We start from the raw sequence: 16,728 nt of genomic DNA, 5'->3' as shown, positions 1-16,728 counted from the left end.
CTGTTCTCGGGAGGAACGATGGGCTTCACAGTTTAAACTGTGCTGCACAGGAGGCAGCAGGAACGCTTAGATGGGGGGGGGGTGGGTGGGATGTAAAGGCTTTCCCCGACACAGGCCATGTTCTACGTTTTCATTTGTTCTTTCTGTCTTCTTTTAATAGTAAAAAAAAAAAAAACAATCTGCCGATTTGTACAGATAAATTGCCTAGTGTGTGTGTGTGTGTGTGTGTGTGTGTGTGTGTGTTGCCCTTTCTTCTAGTTCTGATGCCTCTACAGTTTTCAGATGGCTCAGTCCAAGCGTTCAGACACTTGGATGAATCTCACCCACACCTTTAGGAGTGTCAGTGGGAAGAAAAACACCACTGAGGTGTCAGAACTGAATTCCTGGATTGTGTCCTCAGGAAACACTGTCAAGGTATGAAACAGGGCCAAGACATTTCCACACAGAGAAGGTGAAATCCTTCAAAGCAACTTCCTGGTCATCTCTTAGGGCTTCCACTCCTTCCAAAAGTAAAGTTGGAACAAGATCGAACAAACACACGTTTGAACAAATTATTACATTTCAAATTAAAAGTGACAGGCCCATCACCTTCTCTCTCTCTGAGTCGCCAAACGCAGGCAACAACCAATCTGGACTCGGTGGATCCAGGTGGATTTCACCCATGAAGTTGGAAATACATACGGTTCATAAGATCGACATCTTATCAGATTCAGATGTGAAGGGTTTCCTTAATATACTTTAAAATTTAAACCTCACTTTTTTATAGAACATGAATGTCCCTCTCCACCTCTGACAGCTTTCTATAAAGTGTGCATAGGTACTTTGTAATAAATAGTTAATAAAGGTCAATGATGAGTTCAATACACTTGTTTAATTAGTACTAAATTCACTTAATGAAGTGGTTAATTATTTGTTAAACGATACAGAGTGTATTAGGAATTATAGTTAGAGGAGCTCTAGGGATGCAGGCAGTAATGTGTAAACTGTACTTCCAGGATAAGCTCATAGTATGTCTACGGTTTACTACCAACTTAAATAACGTGTTATCAGGTAGGCTAATTTAATATACTGTACATATGCAATGTATGTCAAGTCATTTAAATGAAATTGTATTGATTTATATAGTGACATTGAGAAAAGGCATTGTCTTGTGCTGGCATATTTTACCGTGGCTGTATAGGTATACAATTCAGTTCAAATGTGTTCGTATTATTATCATCATCATCATTTTGTTAATATGTTATATATATTATGTCCTATGCACCAATCACAGCAGGTTAAATGTGTAAATATACTTGGCCAATAAAAATAAATCTTGTTCTCATCATCGCCGCCACCACTGTCATCATCCTCACTATATCTGCAATGCGTACCGGGTGCCTGTTTGTTTTGCATCTCCCTCTTGCCCACCCTTTTCTTTCTCTTGTTTCCTGCAGCCCCATCCTGAGAGAGGTCCTACTCCAGCTTTCCTCTCTCCTTATCTCTCTTCACCCCCCTTTCTAAACCATAAGGGTCCACAGAGAGGTTTACGCTTTGGCATAAAGTGCTGGAGGACACCCTCATTGTTTTACCAATGAAATGAAAGATGAAAGATAACTGATGGAATTCTCAATTATCTCAAATAACAATTTCTAATTACTTAAAAACCCCAGTGCTCTCTGTCTTTCCTCCACCTTTTCCTTCTTGTCTCAACCCTCTCTTCATATTAATTTTCTCTCACCAACCACCTCTCTGGACAGGTTAAGGAAGTGTCCTTGACTAAACAGTCACTGTTTAATTGAGACAGAGGCAAAAACTAAATAAAAAAACAAGAGATATAAAATAAAATTAAAGATCGGGACAGTAGCACTAGTTCACCATTATCCCTCCATCCCTTTCTAGCGCACGGTTCTTATTTCACTCTCCAGTGCCTCATCTAAATGTTAGTTTCCACCCGACGCCCTTCCTCTACACTTGGAGATCTTGTAATACCCGTGGTTCTGACTCATGCGGCAGGGCTGCCTGATTTACTGCCTCTGTTTCCCAAAGCGCCCGCAGTTGACGCGGCCCGTTGACACGGCAACGAGAGACACGTGGAGTAGCGGGGATTGCTTTGAAACAACCCGTTGCCGCTGCACGCCGCAGACAGTCAACGCCTCCTAGCGCAGGGTATCAAATCTATCGTGATGGGGGATACTCCTCCAGCCTCCCCACTAACGCAGAGAAACGCAGACTAACGCAGACTAATGCAGGGTGTTTCAGCTCACACAAAGCAAATTCAGGGAAATTAAAGCCAAACTTTTCTGACGATCACTTTAGAAGAAGAAAAAAAAAAAGAAGAGAGACTGTTCTAAATCCATCTGAGGTAAAATTATCCATAAACTATTCATTCCCTGGCAACCCTGACAGGAGGCCAGAAGGACTCTCTGCACTTTATAGTGTTTCTGCTGCAGACCCGTGAAGGGAAAAAACTGAATAAAAAGAAAAGGCAAGCAGGAATATTTACTTACAAGAAATTCAACAAGGTAGAGGATTCATCATTGCATTTGAAAATAGTCTAGAAATCTCCCTTGATTTATCACAAAATCTGTGGAAAAAATATATAAAGAATCAGCCATGTTTAAAAAAAACAAAAAAACATTCATGACAGGGAGAAGACCATGTTAATAGTGGAGATTGAAGGGTTGTCTGGGGCAATTCCCTCTTTGGGGCTGACGGCCAGGGTGTGTATCCAAAATAGGGCACAAAGGATGAGATGCAAGTGTGTGTGAAAGAGAGCAATTTCTCGGCGCTGCATGAGGAAGTGGGGGCGGGTGACAAGGGGATGTGTGTTTATCTCGGGATGGTTTGACACAGAAGATAACACACATACACACACACACACAAAGAGGAGGAATAAACACAGGGTGGAATATCTCTACGCCATGCTGATTATACTGTTTTCAGAACCAGGGAAAACCTGATAAGTGTGTCAGTGGAGGAATAAACAGACATGACAACAGAAGAGTAATAGAGGCAAAAATAAAATACTTATAAAAGACTTATTCAGCTACGGAGAGGGATGATGAGTGAGAAACCACAAAAGATGAACAAAAATTATCTGTTTGAGAATGGGCCTAACGTTTCTCTTTTGAAGACCCTCTCCCTCTCTTTCACTCTCTCTCTCTGCGTCTCTCTCTATTCCACTTTGGTCCCTCTCTTTCTATCTGTGACACAGAACAACACCCTTTTATTCCCTTCTTTCTCTCTCCCCCCATCTCTCTCATTTGGGTCTTGCAGGATGCCTGTACTGAACGCTCATGCTTCATGTGTTTTAAAGGGCGCATTAATGTAAAAGTTTCAATACTGGTTCAGTAAATGAGTGTGAAATCTCCCTTTCCACCTGAGAGACAGACGGAGTCATTCCCGTTCAGTCATTTCGGCTCATTCTCAGTGTTCCCTGGCGACTGCGTTCTGGGTCCCTGGCCATCTGTTGTGGGTGCATCCTGGACAGACCGGCCTGTGTCCCCTCCATCATCCCCTCTGCTCGCTCTCTCCCAAGCCCAACGGCCCTTAAACTCATATAACACCAACACGCGCACGGCCGCACGCACACGCACACACACACACACGCACACACACACACCCACACACACACACACCCACACACACACACACACAAACGAGAGAGGAGTACTCCAGTGAAGGGCCCGCTGTTTTGACACAGGTTTCGTTACCTTCATCACAGTTATTTATCCAGCTTCATGTTCCCAAGGGGCTGAGGAGAGGGCATTCCAAATGCAGTGGGCATCTTTTATTTAGGAGTGGGGTTTAGGGTTTAGAAAACCATTAGCAATGCTGGTCTCCCATCAAGTCCACATAAAAACAAACAACACATTAAGTGAAAACCAACAGGGCAGTTCTTTTTAAAAGCCTTTGGGTCTTTTTTTTTTCTTCAAGAATCTTAAACGCTTATGCTTGTGTTTATTTCTCTTTCTTTTTTTTTTTGCCAAGGAGGGAAAGAGTGTCTGTTTCCTTTAGTCCCCGGAGAACAAGGGGGAAGGGGATCATATTCTGGCTTCTCCTGTGCTTTTAGTCTTCCGGAGAGAGAGAGAGAGGTGGGGGAAAGAAAGAGAAAGAGATAGAGAGAGAGAGAAAAAAAGTGATAACAGGAGCACGAGACCGACTCAATATCACATCGCCTCAAGGTGTCATGGGAGATATTTTACTATGGGCCCTGCATTAAAGAAACGTCATGTAGACATTGAGTGCAATCTCTCATGCCGTTCCCTCTCTCCCCCCATCCTTCTGGGGCGCGTGTGAAGAAATCTGAATAAATATGCATAGATGAGGAGGAAGAGAGCTGTGACTGATGGCTCTAATAATGTGATTTAAGGATGCCGATGCAGCCTACTCTGTAACCATCAAATCCAGTTAGCGTCTCCGTCCGCCCGGGAACCTCTTCACGCTCGGTGTTAGCCGTAACACGCATAGCAGCACCAACACACTGAGGAGCGTGGAGCGTGAATCATGGGGTTTTACTGTTCACAAATGGGGTTAATGGATTAAAACAACGACACAGCGAGCATACACAAGAATCTAACCCACACTTACAGTGTGGTATATTATGTTACAATGGTTCCCTATGATCTTATTGTCTTCTGTAGTTTCCACATAACTGATACAAATTGTATCAGAAGGATACACAAGAATGTGACTTGCCTACTGTCAGGAATATTAAGTCAGAATGGTTGTCCCAGAAACAAAATCATTACTAGCACTATGCGTACGCACTTACCACCAATCTAGGATTTTATACACTTCACCCTTTAACAAAGGTCTCTGTCTCTCTGCCTGATCATAAAAGGAGAATCAGGCATGAGATGGCAGTAATAAGCTGTGACTGTGGACTCAGACGCCTTCTCCGTCCTACAGTGGTCGGGAGTCCTGCACCCTTCCCCATAGAGATGCTGCTCGCCTCGTATGCGCCGAGGCGAGGCTAAAAATAGGCCACGTGTTTCCCCCTCTCTCTCCACTCTCGGTGGAAATTCAGTCTACCCATCTGTCCCAGAAAAAAAAGGCTTGGAGCTCAGGGCTTGACTACCACTTCACTCCCTGCCTCCTAATCACACACCTGGGCCCCTTTCAAGGTCGCCAGAGGTGAAAGAATCCATCTGTGGGCCTTTAATAAATGAGGCTGCAAGGCAGGGCTAGTTAATATTCACTGGCAAAGCTACTCAGTGTGTCAGAAAAACCACAACAGATCAGGCTAATCATACGGTGCTTCATACGCTGCTTATATATATATATAATCATATTTATATACATATATTATATAAGACGAGATGAAACTCCTTAATACTCATCTCAACACTACACTACATTATTATTAAGATACGCTGACCTTAACATGACAAGTAAAGGTACAGTATGTAGTTGTTACTGGCATCCATTAGTAGAAATTAAATATAGTAGGCCTATTCATAGTTATGTTTTCATTAGGGTACAATTATCGCCAACTACAAATTGCTGTGTTTTTGTTAGCTTAGAATGAGTCCTTTGCCATGTTGTGCTGCCATGTTTATAGTGTAGCCCAGAAAAGCCAGACTAAAACACCGGTTCGAGATAGGAATTTTGCGTTTTTTAATGCCATTTGACTGCCATTGTAGGCACATGCTTGTACAGGGAAGAGTATTCACCACTAAAAACTACACACTGTACCTTTTCTGAGTCCTTGGGCCCTATCTTGCACCCAGCGCAATTGACATTGTCACCGACGCATGTATCATTCCTATCTTGCACCCGGCGCACAGCGCGATTTTCCCTCCAGAGGCGCGCTTCGAAATGAACTTGCGTCGACATGGGCGGGGGCGGAACAGAGAAGGCGTTTCTCTGGCGCAAGTGGTATTTTGCAGTTTCAAAACAACGCCGTGCGCCGTGCGCCATTGACCAAAAAAAAGCTGGTCTAATGTGAGGCGCAATGTCTAAAGTCTGTAACGCGTATTCAGAACGCTATTTTAAGGGCGCATGTGCTTGCCCGCACAGTATAGGACCTGTAGGCTACACTTTACTTCTGTCGACTTCACGAGAGATTTACACCAATTGTTTGGCAAGCCATATATAATTACAAGGAAAATAAAGTATTTACCACATGAGGAAATCATTGTGATATCCGTATCCAAGACATTTAAAAACTAGGCATACATCTAGCGTACACAATTGACCCAAATGATTCAGGTTAATTGAAGCTGCGTGACATTTGATTTATTGTATGGCTTTGTTGCATTTATTTAATGCCAGTATTATTATAAATCTTGTAAACTCATCTCTGTGTATGTGGACTTTATTTATGTACCTTGGGTTTGGTCAGCTGGTGCACTGGCTTGGGTGCCGATTTCCATGCCCCCAAATCCCTGCACGCTCTCAGGCGTGAGGGTAGACGTGGCGATGTCCTCTGCTGCCGTCAGATCCTGGGTCGAGGCAGATCCACCTCCCGTGAAGGCACGAGAACGTGTGTTACCTTCCAGCTTGGATGTCCCACGTCTCCGGACGTCATTATAGCGTTTTCGGCAACGTTTTCGGGTGCCCCGTTGCAGAAACAATCACGGCAATATCTTGACATGCTTGCTTGACTTTGCTTACTTTTGGAGGGTTTCTCGCATCCCCATATATATCTATCTCCCGGCTTTTTACAAAGCCATACAATAAATAAAATGTCACGCAGCTTCAATTAACCTGAATCATTTGGGTCAATGTGTAGGCTACATGTATGCTTATTTTTAAAATATCTTGGACATGGATTTCACAATGATTTCCTCAAGTGGTAAATACTTTATTTTCCTTGTAATTATATATGGCTTGCCAAAAAATTGGTGTAAATCTCACGTCGGTCTCCTCGGCTGTGAACTTCTCCGGCCTTCCACCAGGTAATTCCGCCATCAAAATAACAAGCCGCTATGGACTATGCGCTTCTCGCTCTTAAAGGGAATGTGAAATGACGCTCCGATTGGTTTATTGCATATTACGCCCAAACCACACCTATGGCTGAGTAACCTCCTTTGGACCAACCCTTTTGACACTTGCGCTGGACGCAAGTGTGTTTTTTCCGCCGTTAAAATAGCAACTGCGCCATAGAGCCGCCCACACAGCTACTTGCGCTTGGCGCCGTCCTACTTGCGTTTCTGATCGGCAAGATAGGGCCCCTTGACTGATTGACTGAACGGAACTTGTGTTACTTGAACACCTTCCCTAAACTCAGTGTGTGTGTGTGTGTGTGTGTGTGTGTGTGTGTGTGTGTGTGTGTCGGGGGGGCTTGATTTAGAGGCGTGGTCACACACTGCCAGCGAATGGACAGTAACACTTCAATGAGGCCAGCGTGGTGGACATGGCCTGTGAACTGTGGCCTGGTCAGTGGCTGTGCGTGGCGACAGCAGCTCGATGGCCCATCGACGAGGCCCCGGGGTCTGTATTAAAACGGCACCCCTGACCCCGTCTCATTCGATCTGAGCTGACGAGATACAATACGATACGACCACATGAACAAACTAAACAAAACCTGCCCGCCCGCCTCCCAGCCTCCCCCACCACCAAACCACACTCCTTCTACTGCTGCTGCTTCAGATGACAGGATAGTGAAACTAAATATCATTGAAGTGCCACAAATAGCAAGCGATGAGCGCACATCTCTGAAAGAAGAGGGTCATTTAATCTCTGATTTAATCCCTGAGCAAAAGATATGACCAAAAAGTTGGCATAAAACAAAGTTATCATTAAAAAGTTAGCATAAAACAAAGGTTGTAATAAGGTTAGCATAAAACAAAGGTTGTAATAAGGTTAGCATAAAACACTGTTAGCATTGAATTTAGTTTAAAACAAATATAATAGGCTACATGGCAAAAGATAAGCTCTAACACCGAATTTAAGGTGACACAATCTAATCTGTAAGAGGCCCATACCAAACAAACCGCAGGTGATAAATTGAGCATTTGCAAACACTTCCTCTGCATATTTACAGAGAGTTTCTCTCAAGAACAGACTAAAGCTGAGCGCGAGGCCTGCCGTCTAGTTAGCGCTCACTGGAGGAGAGCGCCTAATCTTAGTGAGGAGACAGGAAAGGAGCGCAGGACTGGCTTTCTTAATTAAGACACATGGCCCTCGGCTGGGCTGTCCCCTGGATTAAATACGCAAAGAAAGGGCTTCATTCTGATTAGAGAACCCCTCCCCTCACACACATACTCTCTCACACTCACTCACTCACACTCTCTCACTCACACTCTCTCTCTCACACACACACACACACACACACACACACACACACTTTATGCAGCTTTCAAACTGATGATACTGCTTACATAACAATTGAAGCTGAGCACCCATGATCAATACTAGGGAAAGGATCCCAGATACATTTAACAACATAATCCATTTCTATTTATTTTCCTGAAAAATCCATATGGAAGGAGTTCCTAATCCTATGGGGAAATATTTGCCAAAATGTAGGGTACTGTTCTAGACAATGCAAGCATTCACTGCATAAAATAAAGATCAAAAGGTGATGAATGTCACTGTATTGCACTGCTCTGAGTGTCTCAGACACAGCAGATGCACACAGACCCTACCTCTGTTTACCCGCTCACATGTGGCCCCATCAGAAACCATTCAGTTCACTAACAGAACGCCTATCGACTGCTTCTTTAATTGTCCCAGACTGACACAGAGTTCACAGGGCAATCCATAGTTTCCCCCCGACTGCCACTGTGCACGGGCAAGGTCTCCACAGCTGCACCCCATGGGTCAGGTGTCCCTCTGGAGTTCTCCGTCCAGGTCGGTATACCCACCCACCCCCTTCCCACATCCCCAAGCTCTTTCCAGCCATTTTCATTCACTGTGACAGCACAAGTCCCATCCATTTAATTAGGTCCAGCCAGATGCACTGGTCTGAGCTTATTAATAGCCCCTTTTTAATTGGTCTTCTGCAACAGACTGCCCACTGGCCTTGTTTCCAGCTTGAAATGTTCAACATACTCTCTCTGCATGTCATACTTTATGCCACTAATTGCGACTCTTAATTTAAAAACAATTAATCGGAATAAGACTATCAAATGGGTACGGCCACTAGACAGAGAAAGGTATTGGCAGAGCACTGCAGTTGACTAATAAAAGGCTGCATAGCTGAGGCTACGTTTAAAATCACGTCCATTTCGCGTCATGCCACACAGGTCTAGGGTAACTAGAAAGAAGTTTAATGCAATATCAAAAATACACGGTTGCATACCTATCTTCTCAGACTTATTCTTTTACTACTCTACCAAATTCTATTTTTGAATTTTAATTTTAGATTATTGTATGGCTCTTCAGAATGTTCCACTCACTTGAATGGGCCACACCAATGTTCGAAGGTCTGATATTTCTTTATATTGATTGCGGCAGAAAATATTAATGACCCCTGCCATTGCCAAAGGGTTTTGTGCTTCCAATTCCCATCTTTCATATAATTTTGCAAGTAGCCCGAAAATCGTTGTAACTTGAAGTCAGCGAGTAATGGGTTTCTACGCAACACTTGAAAATTAAATTTTCAATTTTAGTGAATAACTATTTTTTTGTAAGCGGTAGACACAAAAACTAAATCATTAAAAATAAGTATTTTGGAGGAATGTCTTCTATCGTTTTGACAAGTAACCGTATAGCGTGATAATGTATGCCCAAATGTATTGATCAATGGCCATTGGCACAGGGTTATGTGCTTCTATTTCACATTTTTTAAGGCAGCAAGTAAAACCTTACACAAAATGGCAACAAAATAAAAACAGAAAAAAAAGAATGTCTTATCGTTTTGGGAAGTAACCCTATCATGAGTGGGATAATCATAATCAGTAGCCTAATCATTATCGAAAAAGAAATCCCTTCAGGACGATACAAGACCCCTCAATTGTGCGTAAGGGTCCTCTTCCTCCCATTGGGATTTATTTTTCGATACAGACCAGCGGATTATACATTATCCCTCACATATTCTATTCCATTTAAACCTCAACCACAATAATTATCGGTATAACTTGTTAAACATTAACAATTTTTTTTAAAGTTGATCACAAGTCGAACTTAATTAATGAGGATTAGAAATGAAGCAATGAATGAACAACATTTACGGAAAGCAGAAAATCTCACGGCCAGACTGAAAGTAAAGTCTGAGGGAGCCAGAGGCGTGGAGTGGAATTGCACTGCCACCTGGATAATGAGTGCTAAGCCGACAGGCTGAGGTTATGAAAGAGACACACACACACACACACACACACACACAGTCTGTGCAGGTCAGCCCTCTTCCTCTATTTAGAAAACAGTGCTGACCTCATCTCGGACCTCACCTCTGACCTCACCCCTGATCTCAACTCTGACCTCACCCCTGACCTGATAATAAAACCAATCACAACAACAGCATCATCATCATCATCATCAAGCTGCTCCCCACACTGGCCTTGCGTAGCAATGCAATTACAGGATACTACATACTAAAGAGCCTGAGAAGTGTCAAGCAAAAAGCCATTACTCAAAATCTATGAGCACTTAATTTAGTCATGTCCAGCCCAAGGTGCCCTAGAATGACCCTTAAGGCCTGCCGTAGACAGCGGTAGCACTGATGCGCTTCCTGACAGAAGTCAGAGCCCTAACTCCTGCTGAGGTTTCCAGCGAGCCACCCTCAGTGCAAACATGTTGTGTGTCGATGCGCTGCAGCTGGTGAGTATGGGCCGTATCTCGCATCTCGACTGCCGAAACCACACCCCTTACTGCTGACCAAAGGACTCCTGACTGAGGCCTCTCTTCTGTTTGCGGTGAGGAAAGGGGGAAGCGGTGGGGGTGGGTTGGGGGATGGGTGAAAGTAAGAGGAAAACAAAAACGCATCCCATCCAAGTCCCTCAGAGAGCATCGGGTTCTCAGCGCAGGTGAAACCAATAGCGTCAATTACGAGCCGCCTGAGAATTTCATCACCCTTGTCCGCTTTCTTTTCCTTTCATCCTGTCTATCCCCCATCCCCCCCGACATCCATCCACCACTCCAACCACCACCACCACCATCTTCTCTATCCACCCAACCGAGCAGGGCTCTCAATCGCACACGATACAAGGAGTGGCAGGGTGTCTTGGGAGCTGACTGACTGGAAGGTTAAGCAGGAGGTTTTCCAGGGTCACTCTGTGACAAAGATACCCCTAATTAAAGACCAGAGAGGCCTAGACGTCAATGCAAACCCAGAGGCTCTGATTGATCTGCCCAGTTATCCAGGCCTCCTAACTGCAGTGACTCCTCACTGAGGGGGACCGAAGGAAGACTACAGGAGAATACACTACACAGCGCATTTGCCATAGGCTAGTCCACAAACGTGAATTCTGCTGAATGCATTTAATAAATGGAGAATATCTCAAAAGAAATGTTAGGAGAAACTGGTGCAAACACCACCAACAATCCAGCCAAGGTCTACAGCGAATGTAGAAAAACATCTTACTAAAGAAACAAAAGAGGTATAGAACATAAATATATGGCATTAATGTGTATTCGTTGTTTGGACCTACATCACATTCTACTCCACTATACTCAATAGTGTGGGTACAGTTTTACAAGGCTACTGTCACAAGAAAACCCTAAGAAGGAAATGTATTAGGCTAGAATTAAAAACAAAGGCATTTCTCCATGAGATTGAAGTTGCTGTAGAAAAATCCTCCACTGACACACACTCCTTAGATACTGCAGTGACAATACTCCACCGACATAGACTCACAGACTCCTCAGACACTGCGGTCACAGTTAACATTGTAGTGTCTCTTTGTTACTACCCCTTTACTCTGTAGTAATATCATGTACTAAAAAAAATAAACTCTGATGGCATAAAAACATGACTGCTGCATTAACATATTTTGTTTTTCTATGCCTATTCCATCGATAGAGAGTAGAAAAGCCAGTAATGATTTGATTTTGTCGGTGTAATCCCACTAAGAGACCGGCTTTCTTGACTTGTACTTCAGCTATGACTCTTTCCTCTGACCAGCCTTGCACATTGATTGGATGACCAGAGCATAGAGCTGTGCCCTAAAAACAACTACACAAGCTAGCAAAATTATGTTTGTTTTTGTTTTGTTTGATTTTACAGAAGGCTGAAAACATTTCACAAATGGAGTTGCCTCTCATGAGCTCCTCCTCCCAAAGAAAGGCAAGAAGTTCAACTAAAGACAACCAGGAAAAGTCACACTTTGGGTCTATTCTGGGCTAAAAAAAAAGATTACTATACACCACCAGATGAAATATGATACAACTATTTAAAAAGCACCGCCATGATATCAGCAGGCCCGTAGGGTAGCCGAGATCAACAGTGGGTCATCTGTCTCTCAGGCTGAGTGATTCGATTATCAACCCATATAACAGCTGACACAGGAAATGAGGTCAGGGCCGCACTACGGCCAGATCCATCACATAACAGTCTGCAATACCAGGTCACGATAGCAGGCAGTAGAATGCATTATTATTATTATAATTATGATATGAAATGCTTGATAGAATATGAGACGCTGAAATGTCTGTTCTGAAAGAAGATCATAAGTTTAATTTTAAAAAGACAAATGCATTGCATCTGTAGCATCTGAACAGAAGGCATTTCCAAACTCATTTCAGCATCTTAACTGCTGAAATATTAAGAGACCCTACTTTTTGGCAGTCTTGCAGAAGGTTAAAAAAAGTAAAAAAAATAAATAAATAAATCAAATTTAAACACGGTCTCATGAAAACACAAGCAGGGTGAAAGAGCGATGTGTTGTTGTCGAGTGTAACGAGGGCTCGATCTCCAGCAGGGAAGAGAGAGAGAGAGAGAAGATGGGAGAGAAAAGCAATCCATCACTACGGCAACGAGGCAGAAATTATTCTCAAGGCCTCCTCATTTCAGTTTCACTCAAATAACAAAGAGCCAAGTTAGTCTGGCTCTCACTTCTCCTCGCTCAGCCAGAAGCAGCAGCAGCACGCTGTCAGTCTTGTGCCGAAGATGCAGGTCACTCCATCACAGGTATGAAAGGAAGCGCTTCAATGGGAAAGGGAAATGGACAGATGACACGGAGGGAGGAGAACAGAGAGTGCGCACACACAGACACAGACACACACACACACACACACAGACACTGTCAAAGCTCTTGGGAACAGGAGCACAGGTCAACAGTGGAAGCATGCTGCAGGCCGCTTAGGAGCGTGGATGCACATAACTGTGTGTGTGTGTGTCTGTGTGTGTGTCTGTGCGATTGAAAGTGAGTAAGCCAAAAAGACAGCAAGCTAGCTAGCAAGAGAGAGAGAGCAAGAGAGAGAGGGAGGGAGCAAAAGAGAGAGAGAGAGAAAAAAAGAGAGAGAAAGTGAGAGTGCGCAAAAAGGCTGAGTGGGAGAGTCAGTCAGAGATGGGCTGCAGCAGACGAGAGCTATTTCAGTCAGGCTCTGTGGCTGCGGGAGGAAGCCAGTCAGAAGCATTAAGCAACTCCAGAGGGCCAGTAAGCGAGCGAGCCAGAGCACTAGTGGTCCTCCCACACGCTCACGAGTACTGACCCCCTCGGAGCAGGACAATACCAAACACAATGAAAACACTACAGGCAGCGTGAAGAATCACAATGTTGAGACAGAAGTTAGCTACACTCACTCCAGCACCATGGGAGGAGAGAGAGAGATGCAGCAGGCCGCCAAAGAACGTGAATGGACACAAGTTTATGTGTGTGTGTGTGTGTGTGTGTGTGTGTGTGTGTGTTTACCCATAGGATGTCCTGGGGTGCTGTATAATTACTGCTGACTGAGTTACTGATGTTAGAATCATGTCTGAGCAATTCATGCATCTGCTAAATCTGTGTCCCTATGCATATTTATCTTGAATTAAGGACTGAAATAAAGAAGTCAAACATTTGTGTGTGTAAGTGCGTGCATGTGTATTTCTGCACATGCGCAGCTTGTGTGAGCTAACTATTACAGGATACTACAGGCCACTAAGGAGGATGCATGGGCATGTGCATGGGCGTGTGCATGTGCGTGTGCGTGAGTGTGTGCGAGAGTGTGTGTGAGAGTGTGCGTGAGTGTGTGTGGGGGGGGGGGGGGGGGCAGGATACTACCGGCCACCGCGGAGGGTGGATGGACGTGCAGCAGACGAGTGTTATTTTAGTCAGGCTCTGTAGCTTCAGGAGAAAGCTAGTCAGAAGCATTAAGCAACTCCGAGAGCCAGCGAGTGAGATCGCGAGTGAGAACGGTATTCCCACACGTTCACGAGGAGAAGATTCAGGAGAAAGTGAGAATGCACTATGACGGCACACCTGATAAGGACCATAAGAGGACGAGCAGCCTACTGACGAGTTAAACACACACACACACACACACACAGAGCCACAAGTGATGCTGTGAATACTGATGCTGCTGGACCCTGACTTTAAGCATGGGCTATTTATGATGCTGTGGCTAATAATAGATCAGACCTGTTTAAGACTCTCACTGCAGTTGGCTAAACGGGGCTCCTGTGCAAGAAGGACGATGCACTTTATGCTATAGAATGTGCTGAACACACACAGTGAAATTATGCAAGGAGTGTAAAAGTAGGGCTATTCCGCAGAGAGTCTTTTAAACTCTAGCACTGAATGGGTTTCGTATTCACAAAAGTGCAAGCCAAGAATCAGCGGGTCAGCGTCAACACCAAACATGGGGAGGCACATTGTCTTAGTTAACACTGCCATCTAGTGGACAGCTACTTTTACCAAGTGTCGGAGTAAGTGTGAGTCCTTATTCAGTGTTAAAGCATTCAAGCTTTTAACTCTGATGAATCACACCACAACCGTACCGCGAATTTCTTAACAAAGTTGGGCAGAGGCACTTCTGTTTCTGTGGAACAGTGTGTGTGTGCGTGAGTGCGTGAGGGAGATTACAGAGGAAGTAGCTTCAGATACGCACCTGGTTGAATAGCCGGTGTCGTGGACACAGACGGCTCATCATACTTTAGAGTCTGCACGAGCGTCTCAGGTGTGATTTTTGTTCCAGCAAATATGCCGGCTGGAAATGAACTCTGCAGAAAGTGAGAGACCGACCCATCAACATCAATCGTAGGTACATGTGATTTGGCAGCGCTATGTGGTTCGACTTCGCTCAGAAAAGCAACAACCTCAGTAGACCAGGATTTATTGTTTGGCCCAGTTAAAATGCAGTGTACCAGAAGGTGACCATTTGCAGACATCATAGCACAACCTACCTTTAATGTCCCTTCTTTAGTGTTGTCGCTCTTGTTTGTTCTCTGGTTTAAATCAAATGCCTTAATTATCCCAGGCAATGCGAGTCCCTTTACTTCAGCAGGTAAAGGTTTCTCTAGACCACTCTGTGAACGGTCAATTTTAACAGCATCCTGATGCAGCTTCTGTCGGATTCGCTTTATTTTTCCAACCATTTTGTTTGAACAGGTACTTGACTTGAATTTAATGACGATACTAAAATAACCGTTAAATGTTACAGTGTCGATTGTATCCGCTCCAGCATGTCTTCAACGTGGTTGTTGATTGTCACACTGTCCTTCGGGTGTAACTTGATCTGTTGGACGGTTGAAATCGACTCGGACATTTCAGTTCCTACTTTCGATTTGATTCACAACTACTTTTACCCCACCTAACGGGTGGTTACAGATATTTACTGGTTAATGTAATATATATAAATATATAAGTATATGTAGAAATACATAGAAACCAACCAGAAGAAACGATAGATCCACTTCCTACTTTCCACATGCAGCTTTAGCAGTCCAGCTCCAAAATAATCAACCAGTTAAGACTCTAATGCCACCTGCTGACAACTCACTGCCATTACAGGTACAGACACTTCATACAGAGACAGTCAGACAAGGTTTTGCTTTATTGTGGAAACATCCCTTAAAGAGCACAGGGCCCTGTTCGGCGTACGACTGAAGCTAAGATAATTAATTTAGCTCGCAACTGGAGATTAACTAGCTCGCTAAATGAGAACAGGCCAAACCGGTCTGGCGACGGGCGCTAATTTATTTTAACCTCAAGTTAATTTATCTCGTCAGCTAAATTGCGCGTGCACGTCTTGCTTCAAAAGGCAAGAAAGGTCGATCCCCAAAACCATGATTTTTTTTAAAGGTATAATGGTCTAAACTCAAAGAAAAAGACTATTTTTTTTCTCCGATAACGCAGGATATGATCATGAACGCGTTACGAAGAATTCAAGACCATAATCATGTCAAAATTCAACACTCCCGTGGCTACCACAGCAATATAAGAAACTGTCTATAAGAGGTATAATACGTGACATCTTCTCCCTACATGATATGGTACTATGGTGCAGCGGGTTAAGCGTTTGGCTTGAATGCTACAGATCACTGGTTCGACTCCTCTCACCCTCGTAAGAATTGTAGTTTTAAATCGCTTTGAATAAAACCGTCTGCTAAATGACTAAATGTGAATGTATTAATAAGAGATTCAATACATTTAAGCAATGAAAAGAAATTGTGTCTATTTCTCTCTTCTTATCATGCACCCACCTCCACCACCATTCACTACCGCACAAACACTAGACACGTTTCCAAAACTAAACGTTTGCAATGATGTAAGTTAAAGTAGGTAAAACAACTTTAGCCAATATCTATTTGGGTTATGTGCTCAAATTTCCTGGGATCAAAGAAAACGTTAGTATTCATGTGCAAACTAAAAATCACGTCTCAGGCAGCCTGAGACGTGATTTTTAGTTTGCACATGAATACTAACGTTTACATGAAAG

General features: G+C 43.7%; 1 protein-coding gene across 3 annotated transcripts in view; it reads right to left on the bottom strand.

Annotated features, from left to right (window-relative positions):
- The window catches only part of slx9 (SLX9 ribosome biogenesis factor), a 27,950-nt gene extending 12,221 nt beyond the window's left edge, over positions 1–15,729 (bottom strand). For 2 of the 3 annotated variants that reach the window (XM_080834892.1, XM_080834894.1), the window contains exons 1-2: positions 15,194–15,729; positions 14,899–15,010 (exon numbers count right to left, since the gene is read on the bottom strand). In XM_080834892.1, the coding sequence (XP_080691018.1) occupies positions 14,899–15,010; positions 15,194–15,385 (304 nt within the window). In that variant the 5' untranslated portion in view covers positions 15,386–15,729. The remainder of the gene's footprint in view (positions 1–14,898; positions 15,011–15,193) is intronic. The other variant, XM_080834893.1, reaches the window with a different exon arrangement.
- Between the last annotated feature and the right edge of the window lie 999 nt (positions 15,730–16,728).

This window comes from Sprattus sprattus (genome assembly GCF_963457725.1).
Source record: "Sprattus sprattus genome assembly, chromosome: 3".
Lineage (NCBI taxonomy): Eukaryota > Metazoa > Chordata > Actinopteri > Clupeiformes > Clupeidae > Sprattus > Sprattus sprattus.
The sequence above is the reverse complement of the archived record's forward strand: the minus strand, read 5'-3'. Positions and strand labels throughout refer to the sequence as shown.